Source organism: Linderina pennispora (assembly GCF_002104995.1).
Source record: "Linderina pennispora strain ATCC 12442 chromosome Unknown DL89scaffold_6, whole genome shotgun sequence".
NCBI classification, from domain to species: Eukaryota; Fungi; Kickxellomycota; class Kickxellomycetes; order Kickxellales; family Kickxellaceae; genus Linderina; species Linderina pennispora.
The window spans coordinates 600,553-618,823 of NW_024468254.1; the positions used below are offsets into that span (position 1 = coordinate 600,553).

The 18,271-nt window shown below is 56.2% G+C and overlaps 5 protein-coding genes across 5 annotated transcripts; 1 reads left to right on the forward strand and 4 right to left on the reverse strand.

Moving 5' to 3' along the window:
- Positions 1–1,047: 1,047 nt before the first annotated feature.
- Positions 1,048–5,465, reverse strand: DL89DRAFT_152577 (Pkinase-domain-containing protein). The gene is made up of 5 exons (XM_040883560.1): positions 4,773–5,465; positions 4,611–4,694; positions 4,147–4,365; positions 3,115–3,800; positions 1,048–2,787 (listed from the first exon to the last, which is right to left on the reverse strand). The coding sequence occupies exons 1-5, from the start codon at positions 4,998–5,000 to the stop codon at positions 1,053–1,055; spliced, it is 2,952 nt and encodes a 983-aa protein (XP_040743766.1). The 5' UTR covers positions 5,001–5,465; the 3' UTR covers positions 1,048–1,052.
- A 1,043-nt stretch (positions 5,466–6,508) lies between these two features.
- Positions 6,509–6,984, forward strand: DL89DRAFT_152627 (uncharacterized protein). The gene has a single exon (XM_040883561.1). It carries the CDS (start codon positions 6,662–6,664, stop codon positions 6,932–6,934), a length of 273 nt encoding a protein of 90 aa, XP_040743767.1. The 5' UTR covers positions 6,509–6,661; the 3' UTR covers positions 6,935–6,984.
- A 6,701-nt stretch (positions 6,985–13,685) lies between these two features.
- On the reverse strand, positions 13,686–15,227 carry DL89DRAFT_152665 (elongation of fatty acids protein-like protein). Its single transcript, XM_040883562.1, has 2 exons — positions 14,366–15,227; positions 13,686–14,153 (listed from the first exon to the last, which is right to left on the reverse strand). Exons 1-2 carry the CDS (start codon positions 14,924–14,926, stop codon positions 13,767–13,769), a joined length of 948 nt encoding a protein of 315 aa, XP_040743768.1. The 5' UTR covers positions 14,927–15,227; the 3' UTR covers positions 13,686–13,766.
- DL89DRAFT_152692 (uncharacterized protein) lies at positions 15,179–16,473 on the reverse strand. The gene has a single exon (XM_040883563.1). The coding sequence runs from the start codon at positions 16,208–16,210 to the stop codon at positions 15,530–15,532; it is 681 nt and encodes a 226-aa protein (XP_040743769.1). The 5' UTR covers positions 16,211–16,473; the 3' UTR covers positions 15,179–15,529.
- Positions 16,474–17,164: 691 nt separating this feature from the next.
- Positions 17,165–18,224, reverse strand: DL89DRAFT_316301 (uncharacterized protein; the record flags this gene model as incomplete). The annotated part of the gene is made up of 1 exon (XM_040891060.1): positions 17,165–18,224. A coding segment is annotated over one exon (870 nt), but the record flags the coding sequence as incomplete, so codon positions are not given.
- Positions 18,225–18,271: the final 47 nt, after the last annotated feature.

Here is an 18,271-nt window from a genome sequence, read left to right on the forward strand (position 1 = left end):
TGTCAAATATACATTTTAAAGGTATTGGCAAAATCGAACCTGGAGCCATATACCAAAGCAGTATTCGTCTCGGCTCCTTCATATTTTGTAGGTCCAGTAACCAAATAAATGAATCGGTCAGCTTCTGCATCCTCGGCGCTCAGACTTGGAGCCGTTGGCTTGCTGACCAACACATCATGCATACTCAAACAACAGAATGTAGAGGGGGGATATATGGAAGCTAAACTCTTGCGGCATGCCCTGATGCGGGGCCCGATTCGGCGATGTGCGTCGGCGACCAGAATTCTTTAACGACCGCTTAACGGATATATTTTACAACACAAGAATCACCTGTCCTTGACAGTGGGACGAAAACTCACCGCTGCTTTGCAATCTCCCGCAATAAAAATCGCTATACCTACAGGCGGGTTGCATCGGGCTCACTTCGCGGGCATATAATTCCTGCTGTGCCAGACAGACAAGGTTGTTGTAAAGTCTCGCTGCTGGCCCTGCTCCCAATGGCTCTGCTGCCACTCAGACTGCAAGCAAGCAAGCCGCTCAAAGCAAGCCCTTAGCAAGAGTGAATTCTTGTGCTTTTAATTTTTTTTTCGGGCAGTTGCTGTATTGGCTTTAGGCTGTGAAGCTCCGCGGTAGATTCCCTGACACATTGTCGACAGTTTACACCTTACTAGCTAGCCGAGCTCGCATCACGAGCACCACAAGTCTAGTACCAACAGCAGAATAGCTACCAAACATGCATCGGCGTGTCAGCAGTCGCAAGGACTAGGCCAAATGCATGTCTGGCGACCAGCATGATAGGGGCTTTTCAAGGCTGAGGGGACAGCAAGGATTGCAAAACCATTGGTGCGAGCTGCTATCAATCACCTAGCCTTCCAGTAGTTTACAGCCATCAACCAGTGCTCTCCAATACCATCAGCACTGACATCCACCATGGCACCATGGCACCATGACTAATCGCAGGGATGAAGCATACTACGTTTATAGATTTGAGAATAATGCAGGAAATATAGAGGTAGAAACGGAAGAAGGGTTATTAGTTTAACAGTTTATAGCTAGACGGCAGCAATGGCCATGGACTGGCGCTGCTTCTGGTACGCCGACCGCGCCCCCGTCTGCTGGTTGCCAAAATGCTGGTGATCGTTGGACCGCAGCGCCAGGCGCTCCATGATCAGATGGTACAAGTGCTTGTACGCCCACACGTTGCCCTTGCGCCTGGACAGATGCACAATGAAGAAGTTGTTCAGGTTCTTGATCTTGCACACCTCGACAGCCAGCTGCACCTCCTCGCCGTTGTCCACCTGCGATGACCCGTATGGTGCCGTTGGCTCGGGCTGGAACGGATTGGTGAACGGTGTGTTAGCACCGGATGCGAATGACGCAGTATGCGAGAACGGCGACGACGGGATCTGCGCCTGGTGTGACAGACCGCTCAAGGTCGCCTCGATTGGTGTCGGCGGCGCCTCGCAGTCCTCGGGGACCACCGACAAGCTGTTGGGCGCTGCCCCGTTAACCTGGTCGCGGATGACCGCCGCGCTCAGATACGGCGACGACTCAGACATGGACCGGCGGTGAGGCGATTCACTCCCAGCACTGACAGTGATACCCAGGCCCTTTGAGGCTGACGCGGTGGATCCGCTGCGCGGACGGCCAGTCTTCGCCTGCGAATCAGCGGCTGGATCAGCAGCGTCCTTGGTTGAATGGGAGATAGACGAGAGCCAGCGCTTGGATTTGATACCCGAGCCGCCAAAGAACCGCCGCACAGATGTCAGCGCCTGGCCCAGCGTGCGCGACGACCGCCTGGACTTGTCTGAGCGCGCAAAGTTGTGCCGCGACTCGCGATCCAGCTGGCCCGGCGCCATGATCGTCGCACGCTTGTTGGCCATGGTCCACTCGGGTCTGTCATCGCTCAGGGGCGACACGACCGGCACTGAGCTGCGACGCGGTCCCTCAGCCGGTCCGCCGTTGCGCGCGCGTAGTCCAGGTACAAAGGTTGATGAGGTACGTGTGTGCGCCGGTGCGTCCTCTAGCGGCGGCAGAGCTGCAATTGCCGCCTGGCGACGCGGGCGCAGGACGCGGATCTTGAGGCCCTCGGTCTTGAGGACAGTAAAGCCCAGCTCGTCGAGGGTGCTGAGCACATGCGAAAACAGCACGTCGGGCGGCAGCTCGCTCAGCGCATCCGGGTCGATGACACCACGGTGCACACGCATGTGCTGCAGGATCTCGGGCTGCTCGCGCTTCTCGGACGACAGGACTGAGCCAATCGACAGCGGCTGGTCGAAGCCGTGTACACCGCCAATACGGCGCGATGCGCGGCGGTTAAACCAGCTCTTGACACGGGCTGCCCGGCTGTTGGTGGTAGGGGGGCGCGGCGACTGGACGGTGGTCGGGCTGTCGGGGAACAGCACATCCTCGACGTGGCGCGGGACGTGCGATGCGATACCGGCACCAATGCCAATGCCGAGTTCTTCGCCAGTGGTGCTGTTGATAGGCAGGATGGGCGGGATCTCAGGGATGCGAGACCGGCCACGGTGTGAGCCATTGTGAAGGCTGTCGCCAGCGCTGGTTCCAGGACGGCTGGACGTGTGGGCGGGGCTCGCGCTGTTGCTGCGGCTGCGCTGGCCAACCATCGATACGCCTGAATCACGGTTAGTGCCGGGGCCATACTGGTCGGGACCCATGGTGACGGGGCGCACCTTGGAGGACTTTGACTTGCCGCTCTTCTGCGACACGCCCCCTTCGATCGACGACGCAGATGACAGGCCGCCCTGAGCCATCTTCATGACCGCGCTGATGGGCGGAGGCATGGTGAGCTCGTCGGGGATGTCGATCTGCATGTCAGTCGAAGCAAACATCGACGTTGGCCGCGGCCGTTGCTGCACCGACGGGCGGCGGGTATGGCGGGTGGAGCCATACTTGTCGCCATTACTGGCTGCTGGCACCTGCGGCTGGCTGGTCGGAACTGCCGGCGCGTTGTCAGTGTCGTCAGCCTCAGTGTCCGACAGCGTCTGGGTCTTGGTCGACGCTGTGCTGACTCCTGACGCTGGCTCGCCAGAGGTTGGCTGCGGCTCGTACTTCTCGCCCATCAGCGCAGCCTGGGCTGCAGCCCGTGCCCGCGCAACCATCTCCGGCGTTGGCGCAGACTCCTGCGGCATCTCATCGGCGATGTCGTGGTCGCCCTGCGTGATATGGGCTGGCAGCGCTGCGTAGTCGACCTGGATGGTGTGCCGCTTCGACTGCTTGGCCTCGAGGTCAGGCACTGCCGGCGTGTTCTTGCTGGTGTTCCCAGGCACAACCTGCGGTGCGTCGGCATCGCGGCCATTGTTGGCGCCAGTGTTGCCCGCTGCCGACACCTCCTCGAAAGCTGGCCCGCGGAAGTAGCTCTGCCCGGGCCGTAGCCACTCGTGCGCCTTGATTTCCTCTAAATTTGCGCGCTTTGCTGGGTTGGGAACAAGCATGCGCCGCAGCAGGTCACGAGCCAAGGCGCTGACGTGCTCGGGGAACACAAGCGGCGTGGACAGAATGTACTTGTACAGCTGGTTGATGTTGTCGCCGTCGGGGTTGGAGGGGTCGTCATCGAATGGCAGATACCCTGCAAGCATTGCGTACAGAATCACACCGCACGACCAGATATCGACCGCTGTGCCCACGTACGGGCCATCCGAAACCACCAGCTCAGGCGCAGCGTAGCACGGCGAGCCGCAGCTCGTAGACATCAGGTCATCGCCAGGGCCTTTGAACTGGTTCGCGAACCCGAAATCCGTGATCTTAATGTTGCGGTTACGGTCGAGCAACAGGTTCTCCTAAACGGCGTTTGCAGTGTTAGCTAAGCAGCAGGTTTTGTTTATGCTTTGCGCCACGCAGTAACTGGACAGCCGCATGCTTGTTATTAGCGCCTTCTGTTCCTGAAATAGGCTGAGTGCACAGCCCGTCCGCCCGCACACAACCCCACATCGTCCACGCTTGGATAGCTGCAATGTTTACAGCTTGCTTTTGGAACAATGGCCCATTGGTGTGGCTGTGTGCCGCGCGGAGTTTTACGCAATACTTGAAGAGCCCGGCATAATTGAGGGGGACCATCGAGGACCAACAAGAGAACCAGTGACGAGTGGCTTTCTCACCAGGGCATAATGTGAGTGGGATACTTACAAGTTTGAGGTCGCGGTGGACAATATGCTTTGCATGCAAGTAGCTGACGCCAGCAATGAGCTGCGAGAACAGACGGCATGCGTCCTGCTCCTTCAGCTGGCGATGCGCCAAAATGTGGTCAAACAGCTCGCCGCCTGACGCGTATTCGATGACAATCCCAATGTACTTTTCGGTCTCGATAATGTCGCACAGCCGTACGATATACGGATGGTTGGCCGCCTATCAACACGTAACCGGTGGTTAGCCTGCCGTGCTTGTCATTAAGGGGGCAATTGCCGTGCAACCTGCCATTCTCGGGCTGCCTGAGAGGGACTCAAAGCAAGTAGATCCTCTCGTTTTTGTTGTTGTTGTTTTGGCTGCAGAGCCCGAACCAATAAAACGGGTGGCATGTGCGCGATCTCAACAGGCTGCATGCCGAGAAAGTGAGGTGTGCTGGGTGCGCCGCTTCGGTGCATATTCCTTACCTTGAGTGCAGCAATCTCCCGCTTGATTTTGGACAGCTTCACTTCTGTGTCGATGCTCTCCTTCTTAATGAGCTTGACAGCGACCTACACCATGTCCACCACGCATTAGCACATGCACCATGTGTGACGCTCACGGGCGTGACTGCTGATGATGGCACCTACCTCCTCGCCAGTGTCTCTGTGCAGGGCCAGCTTGACCTTGGCAAACTCGCCCTCGCCAATAGTCTGCAGTAGCAGGTACGGGCCGAAAAAGTTGCTCTTGGGCTTCCGTCTGCCGCTGGACGACGCGCGGCCTGCTGTCTTCGATGCCGACATTGCAGCCTGGCTCATATTCGTCGCTGTTGCTGTCGCCGCGGTGGTTGCTACCATTAGCCCGTCGCAAAAAGGCATATCAGTGAAAGGGGAGTTAGCACGGAGGGCTGGTGGAAGGCGCGTCAAACAAGGAGGGGACAAGGACAGGGAAAAAGAGTAGAAAATGGCAACGGAGCTTTGAAAAGAAGAAAAACAGTATGCAGCGACCACCAAAAGGAACAAGTCAAATTAAAAATAGCGGTGATCCCGCCGGATAGGACAGCGAAACAAGCGACACATACATCGCCAAGAGCCAGAAAGCAAAAAAAAAAAAAGGCGAGCTAATGGTCAGACTGGGTGGGTGGCCAAAAGGGCTGGAAAAGCTGGCTTAGTGCGCTTTTGCTTCGGTGTCCGACACAATAAAGCGAAGAGGAAACAGGGAACAAGAACCACCATTTTCCATATACGAGGTTCCTTTTTCACATTTGCAACAATCGCCCGCTCTGCCCTACACCCGATGGAGGGAGGCAATTGCCCACAGACATGTACCAGCAGCCATGGGTCATGGCGGGATCCTACGCAGATAAGCAAGAGGGCAAGGAGGGCCCGGTAGAGTACTGGTGCTGGCTGGGTGGCAGCGGGGACGAGCTGCCTTCGCTCTGTAGAAAAAGGGTTGCGAGGATGAACGCATGAACCTCTCCCCGTTTTCCTTTCGCCAGCTGCTGCTTTAATAGAAATAACAACAACAGCTGCATCGCTTAATTGTATGCATGAATTATTGAGAGCGCTACTTGTGTGCGGACTCGAGCAGCAATAACAACAAAAACACCAGTGCTAGTACCAGCGAAGCACATGCCGTCGCTGAGCGCCTGAACAGCAAGGCACTCCTGGGTGTCGTCTGCCCCCGACGCACCTTACCTTTGCGAGAGAAGGGAAATTAAGTGTGTAACGGAACCGCTGACCGTATCGAGCAGATGTGGAGAGAGGGGGGTTAATGAGCACAAAGCCCAGTCTATCGGATAGGGTTCCTGGAGTGTGTAACCGACAAAAAGTAACCGAAAAATAAAGGGGGAAAGGAGAAGGGAGCAGGAACAGATTCAAAGGGCAAATTGGGTCTTTGGAGAAAAAGAAAACATTAATATAACAAGACTGTGTATGTGTAGAGGGGCAAAGAAGAGATCCACCATTTCCCTGCCTAGCTGGCCTGCCTGCCTGCCTTGTCCCTTATGCCCTTGGCTCCTCTCTGTCCCAGGCGCCTATGGTGCTTTTTGGCGACAGCGCTGGCAACCTCCATCCAGACCGCCTATTCCATTGCCAGATGCGATCGTCGGGGTGTAAACACGAAGCGATTGCCCAACTTCAAGCAAGGGAGCGACGAGATTCGCTGGCGCTTCCCTCGTCCAAGAGACACTAGGGGAAGTGTAGGCGAATCTCATTTGTTTTGTTGTTGTTGACAGTGCGTTTTACTCGTTTATTTTTACCTCCTCAAGGCGTACCCAGCCAATTCTATTTTCGGAGGCCGCTTGTGTGCACTCCGACACTATAGCAGTCGCACCCTCACTGCCCTCTCTAACCACCAAGCACGTTCTCCAACTCCGCCGCTCATTACGTTACTGCTCCAACACCTGGGGACGCCGCTGCCGGGCGCTGTGACAACATTGGCCGTATGCGAATCCACCTTCCTTATGTGTCCCACATCATGTCCGTGACATGAGCAGAAATGCTACAAAGACAAATCAACAACAGATTGGCACCAATCGATGCGCGTAGCGATGTTGTCACTGTTGCCGCTACCGCCACCGTCGCTGCTGTTATCGTCGTCACCGTCGGCATTGGTGATGATTATCATGGTTGAGCTGGCGCCGCCGTCGGCATTGGGTTTTGTCTGCCAGAAATTGAATCTTCAGATAGCTACAGCGGCACACTTGGCTCGGCTAATTGGCGCTGCAAAAAATATTTATCCAAGTAACCAATCCTTGTCTCTTCCACCTCCCCTGCTCCTTATTGCACGCAATACTAGCTGCTTAGAATAATTGAGCATACCCGGAAACCTGAATGCTGCAGCTTCATGTAATCCGCTCCATGCACAGTAGAGGCGATCGCTCATTTTGTCATTTTGAACTGCTCGAATCTTAGCCTGCCAGTGGTTGCGGAAATCGTCGCTCGGAGATTGGCGGGCCGGTCCAGCCTGCTAAACAGTCCGCGATCAAGAGTAGCGGCTCCCGGCTCTCCATCGAGCCGCAGCTCACCACAGTTGGGTTTTTTGCGCAGCATTTCCAAGTCAGATGCGGCTGGCGCGATTCCTTATGTAGAGCCCAAAACGCGTCGAGGTAGCGCTTAGCGCGTCTTTTTCTTGTCTCCAAAAGTTTTGTATTTATTTCTGCGTGTGTACTATACTCGAATTTATCTAAATGTCGCTGCATTTGTCTTCCTCGCCAATACTCGATTCGAAGAGGCCCACCAATGCACAGCCCAGCAACAGCACCAGCTCACGACACTTGCCACAGCTGTCGGCAGCTGGGCCCCCCGTCGGCTATGCTTCAGGTGACGACTCGGATCCTGTAGACATGCTGCGGATCATCGACCACTCTGACCGAATGCGAAAACGAGTCATCAGCTTTTTACACCACAGAGACAGTAGCGACGACGACGGCAACAATAACAACAGCAATGACAGCAACAAAGATCAAGCAGCAGAGCCACTCCCGCTATGGAATCCACAATTCCTCAGTCGTGGCCCCGTTCCACACCAGCAAGCAAAGACAGGTGAGAAGGCGACCACATATGCAGCCGGTCAATCGCCCTAGGCACTCAAAAGACACAGCACTGACATTTTGTTCCATTAGGCATTCCTAGGGAGACAGGGAATCTCAACGACGACAGCAGCAAGCCAGGCTCTGCACCACGCCACATATATCCATTCCGCCGCCGCCACGAGAAGAATCTGCACCCATATACAAAGCTTGTGTGGATTGACCCAGGCGAGTTGCACTCGGCAGACAGCAAGCGTCGCGATCTTTCCATGTTCCAGGATGGGGTATTCAATACTCGATTCAACAACCGCAACAGTAGCCAGTTCAACCAGGATGATTCTGAAGACGACGACTACATCCCCGGTGTTTCAGAGCTTAAGAGTCCCGAGCTTGGCGCGTCTCAGGTGGTCCTGTCGCCAGAGGTAGAAGACGTGCAGCTTAGGACACACCATCCTGCGGTGCATGCATATGGGCACACACTCCACCGTCGACGCCCGAGAGTACAGGGCGGGATGCGAAAGCGCCGGAGAAAGGATACTGGGACTACGGCTTTATCGAGGTCACTGACACAGCCATCGCCGAGTGCATCACGCCCAGCTATTGATTGGTTGCCTAGCGTTGCCTCGCTGCTTGGGCCGAGAAGAGCTGATATCGATGATGATGGATCGGACGCAGGCAGTGAGAGTAGCCAGATATTGCCGTTAAATGATGTCTCACTACCGCGCATCTCAAGTGGTTCACCACAGGCTGACGTGCAAAATGCATATCTCAGCACGGCGCTATCATCTCTGTCGTTTGCCGAAGACAGAGACTTGGCGCCTGACTTGGAAGCGTCGGTTTCAGAAGATCAGCCGCCAGTCAATAGCAAAATCGAGCCACACAACAGCCAGTCTCGGCGGCGCGGACGCCGGCTGGTGCGCGGGCGACATACTGCTACCATGGCTGAGTCTTCAGACGACCAGTCATCAGCTAATGAATTACCGACTTCAAAGGCCCGCATGCTAAACCAGCTCTCTCGCAGTAAGATCCGGGGCATTCTGCCGTTCTCATTCATGCGCGATTTCGACCGAGACAAGGACCGCGAGATTAGCGAAGAAGTTAGCCGTTGGAAAGCCAGAGGAGAGCGAGGGATGGGCAGCGCCCGAGCACGCCGGATAGACTCTAGTCCAAACACCTCGACTCACGAGGATGGTGCTGGCAATGAGCTGCACCTGGATAATCCGCATCGGTTGGAGAAAGATGAGCACCATGCCAATATTGACACTAGCATGATTGCTGACATGTTCTCCGATCCGCCACCATCGGATATGAGCCACCCTCAGCAGACCCAAAGTCGGACTGCCCCACCCAGCTCTAGACGTCCCCACTACTCATTCAACTTTATGGATGTATTCGAGTGGCAGTACCCACCACTGGTGATAACCGATCCTGCAGACCGAGCCCCTGATTTCCTTCGAGTTGCTGCCCGAGAGTCGCGACGCCGCAGAATACGCGCCAAGCGCCATCCTGATGATCCTGGCAAGAAAATCATTTCAATCGCGCCGCGTATGGATGAGGATGCGGAGGAAAACGACGTTGCGCAGAGCATTCTGGCTACATGGCGGCTCGGGATGATGGATATCCGGCGGGTGCACTTCATGGACGATGTGGACACCAGTGACGTTGAGCTTGAGAACAACCAGCTTGCTGACTGGACAGGGGACGACTGGCCTAGCGCGCATACCAGTGCGTCAAGGCTTACTGAACTTGATCGGCCGTTGGTTCTCATTAGTGACGATGATGAGCCCGAGGCGATCGAAGACAACTCTGTTTCTGGGCTTGGTGGCACCCGTCGCAGCACAGAGGCACATAGGTGGGCCAAATCCAGGCGTACAAGTGCGCGGCGTATTGTTGGGTCCCAAAGGCTACGTACTAGCGATTGGCGGCGCGGTACTGTTGCTGGTTCAATGCCGATAGACCCGAGTGGTGCAAAGGGTTTGAGCGGGGTGATGGACGAGTTTGCTGCAGTCAGCTCGTCTGGCAGCGAAGTTGGCGCTAGTGATGGTGAGCAAAGTACGGTGTCTCGAATGTTCCAGCTGCCGCCCCCACTTGGGTCTCTGTACAAGTCAGCATCGAATGTGCAAAAGTCTGCAAATTCGGCGCAAGTTTGTAGCTTTATCGGCCAGTTCAACATGGATTCGCGCTCAAGATCATCTGGCACATCTCGCCCTGTTCGATCCAGGCATAGCTCTGCTACCCGCCGCCACCAGCATACAGCACGCAAAAACTACACTCGCGTATCTGGAAGCCACACGGTTCCTGGAGTACCGGCTGCATCGAGAGCAGAGTTTGTGTTCGACGACGAGCCTGTGCATAATGGGCAGGGTCCGTCTGTGCAGAAACCGCGCCGGCGGCAAACCAGAATATTGGGCACTCTGATGCCTGGCGTCAGTCGAGTGGGCACAAGTGGGTGCAGCAGTGGATTTAGCAGGCTAGATGCAGTGATAGACCGGATATCAAAGCAGCAGCCACGTCGTTTGCCGAACCGGCACACCACCAGCACTCTCCGTGGCATGGCTAGATCGGGCAGTAGACACACCGCTAGTCGACATCAATTGCATCGGAAACGGACACCGGTGCGAATAAACACTGGGCATAGTGCTGCGTCCAAGCGTGCTACAGGTCATCTTGGCATGCATTCGGCAGATGCCTTGTCTGCTGAGGAGGCTGCGCCAGTGTATGGCCCACTTGCATTTGGTGGCATGGCAGGCAGTATTGATCTCCCACAGCCGCTTGACTCGGGCACACGGTTCAGAAACGATGCATGGATCAGCCAGGGTGGCATTCGGCGTATCCACCGCGCGTGGCAGCAGGGATTCGCTCTTTCATCCCAGGCCCAAGTCATACTAGCAAATGGCGTCACAGAACCGGTGCTTGCTCCTGGTGCGTCGGCCGAATTCAGCTACAGCGATATCCTGGCAGTGGACTTGTCATCCTCAGCCGCTGATTTTGTGCAGGCTTTCGAGACCCTATTCACAATCTGGTACGAGTCATTGGAAGCGGGCTCCGAGGTACTGATCGGGTCCAGCAATGATGGTGCCACGGCGCATGTATTCCGGTGGATTGATTTCGCCCAGACATATCTAGTGTCACTGCATCGGTCGGCTGCGGCGCTGTCTACCATTGCGAACCGGATGGCTGATTTTGTACCAGCCTGCCTGGTTAAGCTTGACAATCTTTCTTCTGGCGACGATGCCAACATGACGTTGGCGTCAACCATGTGCCTGGCATTTCTTGTCTGCCTTTCCCAGATATCCCTGATGTTTTCTGGGTGGCGAAGCGACATTGGGAACATGGGTCCACAAGCAGTGGGCGACGACGACGATTTGGACTCGCGGTGGACCAGCGAGCGGTTCCGTGCGGAGATCGACAACTGCATGCTGGTTCTGGTGCGGCTGCTGAGTCTCGAGGCGCAAGCACGCAGCGGGTCTGGGCATCTGGGACCAGCGAAGGAGGTGTGGGTTGCGTTGATCCAGCTGTTCGTCAATCCCTGCACCAGCAGCACTGACTCACCAGACCAAGCGCTGGCACAGTCGATTTGGGACGAGCACTCGAGCCCTTATGTGAATGCGCAGCCTCCAGCATCTGGAGTCTGGGCGGCCGTCAATCGGGTGTGCTCACTCAACACCAGGACCGACCAACAGCTGGCATGGAACACATGGTCGGCTCTGTTCTTTTTGCTACCACTGACACAGATCAATGCCGATGGCGTTGCTGCCCCACGCACAGCGGCGTTCTGTGGCCGACCGCTGGTTCAGTTGCTCGAGATCGCAGTCGAGAAGCAGCTGGCAGGAGCAATCAGGCACAGTTTGTCGACAGAACAGCAGCTGAAACCAGCCGACGAGGTTGCAGCACGCCAGGCATTCTTCCGCGTGCACAGCATCGTGACCGCATATTCTGTCGATGTCAATGTCGACAGTTCGTTGTATGTGGCAATGTATCGGTTTCTCGAGGCGCGCAAGTTCCGGTCGCTGGCTATTGAGCCTCCTCCCTCGCTGCCGCGCTTCTTCACCAGGTACTCGGGCCAGATCGCGCACCGTAGCAGTCCTTCCGACACATGCACTTTGCTGTGGTTGAAGGCTTTAGATGTGTCAATGGGGTCATGGGTTGCGCGATTACTGGAGCTGGCGCCCGCATCAAAACAGTACCGGCGTACCATGCGTGATGTGCGCTCGCTGGTATCCAAGCTACTACCGACACGGCTGCTGACGTTTGATAGCGCGTCATCCGATATGCATCTGTCGACGCTCGCCAACTATTACTCGGTGTTTTTGTTCTTTTTGCACGCACTGCCCAGCGATGTAGTGCGGGCCACTCGCCTGTTCACACAGTTCCAGGCGCTGCTAAAGTTCCGCGAAACAACCAGCATGGTGGCCCGTCGCGTTTATTTTGAGGCATGGTCGGCTGCATCAGCAATCATCCTTGGTAACTTGATGCAATGCGTCGAGGTGCGTGGGAACACAGTCCATGTGGTCGATTTGCTGCTGTCGAGCGACAACGGCCAGCTGCAGAAGGACACCGTTGATTACTACAGCGCCATGGTGATGGCTGCGCAAGGCTGGGCGAAATTTGTTGGTGACGTGCTCGATGAGTGTGCAGGTGGCGCACGAGAGCAGCGCGAGACAGGCTCGCTATGGGCGCTGGCTGATCAGGCGCTAATGTACATGAGCCGTGTGCTTGCTAGCGCCACTATTTCTACTCATACACCGACGCTGCTGCTATTCATGCATGCAGTCTTCCAATGCCCGGTGGTCGTGCGCCTGGTGGCACTGGATATCAGTAGCAATATGCCAGCAGACATGCATGTCTCGATCGTGCGTCGGATATCAGACATCCTGGATTTCCGGCAGCAGGCAGTATCTGGGGCTACTGACCAGCGGTCTGAAGCACTATCGGGTGATACCAACGCGGGTGAGAAACCCGGGCCATCGGCCGAGCTGCTTGATGCCTGTCAAAACTCCATCTCGGGTCACGACGACAGCCAGCTGGACTTTGAAATGTACGATACGATGGAGCTGATTGCAGCGGCCGAGGAGGCTGAGAGAAAGGAGCGGCTGGCATCATTTGCTGCCATAGATACCAAGCTGGTGGAGCTGCTCGACGAGAGGTACATTCCCGCCGTGCGGCGACGGATTGTCGGCATGTTTTCGACACTGGGCGGCGGATATTCGCGGGCACTACGGCACAACAGCCAGGAGTTAGTGGTGCACACACAGCTGCTGGTTCGCATGGTGTCTGCCTGCGTAGATGCTGGCAAGCGCACATGGGAGAGCTTCCTGGACGAGTTTGGCCGCGATAGCCTGCACCTTGTTCCAGACAGGCCCGGGCGGCGGCTAGTCTTGACAGTGTTTGCAGTCGAGATGGTCAACCACTTGCTGGCACTGAGCCAGCCCGTGCAGCAGTGGGTCGGCGCGTTGAAGGATATTTGGTTTTCAGCGGCGTGTGATCTGCGACTGACTGCACATGTGCACCGGCTGGCAGCGCAGCTGCGGTGGCTGGACAAGCACCAGGCCACAGGCCCACTGGCGGTGTTTGTCGGTCTGCCGCTGGACCGTCGCATTGTTGACTCCAACGGTCTGCTGCGGGATGACCGGCTCGGCCACGTAATACGTGCCGCGGCTGATTACGATCAGCGTGCAGCACTGGCCACCAGCATGGCTGACTTCGCATTGGAGGCAGTGGCACGCAGCGCAAGAGCCAGTGCAGCTGACAGCTCAGTGAAACGAGTGTTGGCCGGGTGGGTCAGCCGATTGGTGGGTGGGCTGCGCGATGTGCAGGCTGAGGAGACACGGGCTGTGCTGGGGACTGTAGATCTGCGGTCGCTGGTGGCCCGCATGTCCCAGCGCATCATGCAGATGGTGCAGACGTACGGTCCTGGCCTGGGCGTCCCGGATGACCTGCTCAGGATATAGCCACGAGACTTCTTTTTTTGGCATGTGTATTGGGGAAAACAAAACTATTTCGACGCAGTGCTTGTTCAGAGTCGCAGATTTGAAAAGTCAGAGATCGAAAAGGCTAGTGAAAGGGAACGATAATGAAAGTTAAGGAATTCGCAAAAGGGGTATCCCTGGCATTACTCGGTCTTCTGGGTCTTCTCGCCCTCCTGCTTGTAGTTGAGCGGGCGGAATCCGAGATGGCTACCGGTCTCGCCCTTGATGTACGTCTTGATGAAGAACTGGACAAACAGCAGCAGGTATGACGACAGCAGAACACAGCCGTAGTAGGCGGCCAGGCGGGTTCCGCGGCAGTCGGCGCCAACGCTCGGCAGCGGCACAACGGCGTGGAAGGTAACGTGGGTGTACAGGCAGAAATAGCACAGGCCAAGGTCAACCACAAACTGCACAATCTGCAGGGTTGTGACAATCTCCTTCCACCACACCTTCTTGCCGCACGACGCAAGGAAGTAGTAGTAGTACATGATAACGTGCACGAGCAGGTTGATTGAGCAGATAATCCAGGCCTATATGTAGCGCAAGCAGCGCGTAAATTAGCAGCATGTGTTGCAGAAGGTGGATGCCGGCAGTAATGCATGCATGAAATCATGAAATGATATGAACATCGCGAGCAGTAGGGCGGCGATATGTCGAGTATTACATGCAACTGCTTACAATCCTCTGCCCCCTCCCCCATGCAATGCATCGCCGAGTCCTAGTAACACCCAATAATACTTACCACAGACACACGTCCCAGAAGTTCCTCGAAGCACAGCACCATGGTCAGCGAGTGATGGTAGTAGTGCAGGAACTCGAGGTTCTTCTTCTTGAGCACCAGCAGCACGGTATCGACAAACTCGAGCCACTTTGTCATGTAATTCAAGTAGTACAGGATCTCCATCGGCTGCGTCCACGACTCGGCACCACAGATTGTGAAGAAGAAGCCGTTCTGGCGCCATGCTGTCAGGCATTGCTCCATGAAGGCAAGCAGCAAGAAGCCTGAGATCAGCGTCAGCGCGAGGTTGTGCAGCTGCGTGAAGCGCTTCAAGCGGATCGGCTTGGCCACCTTCTTCATGATCGCCTGTCCGCCAAACACCATCGCCAGGTACAGCACCACGCCCGTCAGAACCGTGCGCTGCGTCGAGAAGCTGGTCGTGCCGGGAGCCCAGCGCCACGCCGACTTGGGCTGTCCTGTCACCGCGATGAATGCCTTGTTGAGCCACCAGTCGGGGCTGACCAGCGACGGCCAGTGTTGCGAGTGCTGGGTGCCGGATAGAGAGAATGGATTGACTTCGGCCATTATATTCGCGCTAACGTTGCTTGTTTACGAGTGTGAATTTCTGTTTCTCTCGGGAATGCAAAAAGAGATGCACAAAAGAGCCGCGTGTCTGCAAGTTGAACACTTCGAGCAGGGAACAAATACTAGGGGAGAGACAGGTCGAGAGCGATGGAGCAGGAAAAAGAAGCTTGCTCCTTGCGGGAAAAGGCGGCGTGTGGCAAACGATATATAACGAAATGAAATCTGCCCCGCTTGTCTACTTCTCGGAGAGGGGAGGAGAGGGTGGCCACGCTACAAAGAAATATAAGGCGGAGGGAGGAGGTAGTTATAGAAGCGAGGAACTAGACGCGAGGAGCAAATATGCGAGCGAAGTAGAGAAGAAAAGCCACGCCTCCACCAGCGGTAAACACCTAACAAGCATCTGAAAGTTTTTTCAGAACCTCTGGCGACGGTCTGTGTTCTGATTGGGTCGGTCAGGTGAGGCGATCGTCCTGGTGCAAACGGAGGCCCTGCCCCACCGCCAGAGCTCGGCTCCGCACCTCAGCCTGCCCAGCTGGGTGTTTCAGCGGATATGGCAAAGTCGAGAATACATATGGTCATGTTACAAAGTGGCAGAGTAGCTATCTAGAAGAGCCGGGGGCAATCCTCGGGAAATATCTCGTGGACGTTGATGTTGTCGATCGCCATGAGCTCGCCATCCCCCAGCGACTCCTCGGCGATGGAGTTGCTCATCTTCTGCATGAACGGGTTGCGCCGTGCGACTGACTCGTACTGGCTCGACCAGCGGTTGAGGAATATCTCTTGGTTCCAGACAAAGCCGTCCTCGCGCAGCGTCATTATGCACGGCTGCCGCCCGCCGTCGCTGTAGAACTCGACCAGACACCGTGCCTCGGGGTTCTTAATCAGCCCGTCTCGCACGCTGGTGATATCACGTCCACCGCTGATGTAGGTTACAAGTAACGACGACAGGTCGCTGTCGGCACCCGACTGGCCCGAATGGGCGCCTACGTCGTCTACGTCGCTCTCAGGCCCATCGCTGTATAGCCCGGCGCATGGGTTGCGGGCAGGCAGCGATGCGCGGCGTAGCCGCGACTGGGGTGCCAACAGCGACGACGAGACCACGGAGGGCCCGCGCGTCGAGATAATAGCAATGCTATCACGGTATCTAGTACCAGCGGGGGTGCTGCGTCTGTTAGACATGGTATAAAACACGGTGAGTACTTTATTGTGAAGTATAGAAATAATAGAAAAGAAAAGAAGAAGGTAGAGTGTCAGGCTGCGGCGAACAAGAACATAAACAGGCATTTATATTTGTGAACAGCCAGGCGTGACCCGACCAGCTGAGAGCAATTTAAAAAAGCGAGTCACTGGAATAGAAGCATCTTCCTTTTTCACAGCTTGGCCCTTGGCGCAGTCGGGTTAGGCAGCGCCCGCTGCTGATGCTGCTGCTGCGGAATGAAAGTGGTGACCACCGATGCGGGGTGCACTTTGGAGACATCGATCGGCTGATTTGGCGCCAATGCACGCCCCGGTCCGTGACGCATCATCGGTCTATGCCGCGGCCACACAGAATACGGCCCAGACGCCGCGGCCGGATGAACAAAGCGGGCAAAGCTATCTTCTGGATTCTGTGACATAGAAACAAATACTGATATAAATATTGCGGAGAGCACGCCAGGATTCACACAGCCAGTGATTGCTAGACGCTCGGCCAGCTCTATTATAGGAAGCGTATCCGCAGCACAGCGTAGGTGGTGTGTACTCGTAGTGTATACAGACATGTGTGAGACGTGATGTGGTGGTATCGATCGACGTGCAGGCACCCAACAAATTAAGCTGGCGCTAGCTGGGCACTTCCCCTCTGTTTTGGCCAGCCGCACAGGGCAGCGGTAGAACTGTGGGCAGCAAAGCGCCAAAGAAAAATGGCGGAGAAATTCGGCCCGCTCTGCCGCATCGCCAAAGCCTGATCTGATCTGATTTCCGCATAGCAACAACACTTGCTGCAGAACCCGTTCGACGTGCAGATATGCCGATGCGTGTCCAAACGAGGTGCAGGCTGGGCCAGCGCGTGCATCGTGATGGAGGATGTCTGGCAGATATGCTCAGGCTCCGTGGCATCTGTTACATGTAGCGGCTGTGCCTCGGGCATGTGTCCTGGCGTAATGCACTCACCCCAAATGCAGCAAATAGTGGGCACCCTGGCACCGTTTGTGACATCAGGCACCACTGCTTCGGCACTGGCGGTGCACTCGAAACAGCTCATACTCCCTTATCACGACACAAGTGCCAGATGCTTGGCGTACCCTGAACGTAAGCATGCTGCGTGCTACCGAGGTGCTCTGCGATGATGCGACCAGCCATCATGCCGGAACCAATGTTGGCAGCTATATGGAATGGCGAGTAGTCCTTTGCTCTTTTGCTTGCCGTATTTAGTGAGCAGTACGTGTCGCTATCCAGCGACCACATCGAACAAGCGTTCCCCGCCGTGCATGCATCCCGACCGGCAATTCGCAGGCTTGCCGACATGGCGAATGCTCCATGGTAGCGGATACCAAACATTGGATTGTCTGGTGACAGCCGCATGCTGCTGTTTTTGTGCAGGCCGGAGGCACTGCGATAATGCTCGTAGTCCTCGCAGTGCGCCATGCCTGGCCATGGCAGCAGCCCACGGCAGCGGCTTAGGCATTGGAGGGCCAGCGTCACAGGAGAGCCGCAAAAAATAGCAGGCAGCAATCAGGCTCTGATGGCAGAAAATGGTTGGGAAGCCGCCCGAGCGGACATAGTAGCAGCAAGCAGCGGCGGCGGGGAAGGGTGAGGGCTTGGAAGAAAAAGCCCAGCCTCTGCAGCAGCAGTAAAAACAAGCACTGAAACTCCCTCTTCCGCTTTCCGGACAGTCCAAAACACAGCTGCCGCTTACAGCAATCCTCCGGCGCACGCTTGAAACAGGACTGCCAAGGCCTGCAGCAGTGGTTGGCACCGCCCGCTTAGCCAAAGGGCCGCCGCCAAAAGGAAAAATATGCGCAAAGACTGGGCTGCTTGGCTGGTGCGAGAAAACATCAGGCGGGGCAGCGCGCCCAGCGATAGGCGGACAAGCGGCTAGTGGAACGCGCAGGGGTCCAAAAATCCAGCGGCACCGCCTGGCTTGCTCCAGAATCGACATCAGCACACGCATAGGGCAGGGAGCCAATCGTTTGCGCTGATGCCTGGGGCGAAATAAAGGCAGAAAATTTTTTTGCGTGTTCACGCTGCCTCGCTGAGCAATCTGGCTCAGAGGCGCCAAACCATTTGCTCCCCATTTTTCGCGCTGGCCACGCCTTAAAGCCCACGCCGCCCGCCTCCCACCCGCTCGCGCCTGCTTCCCTCATA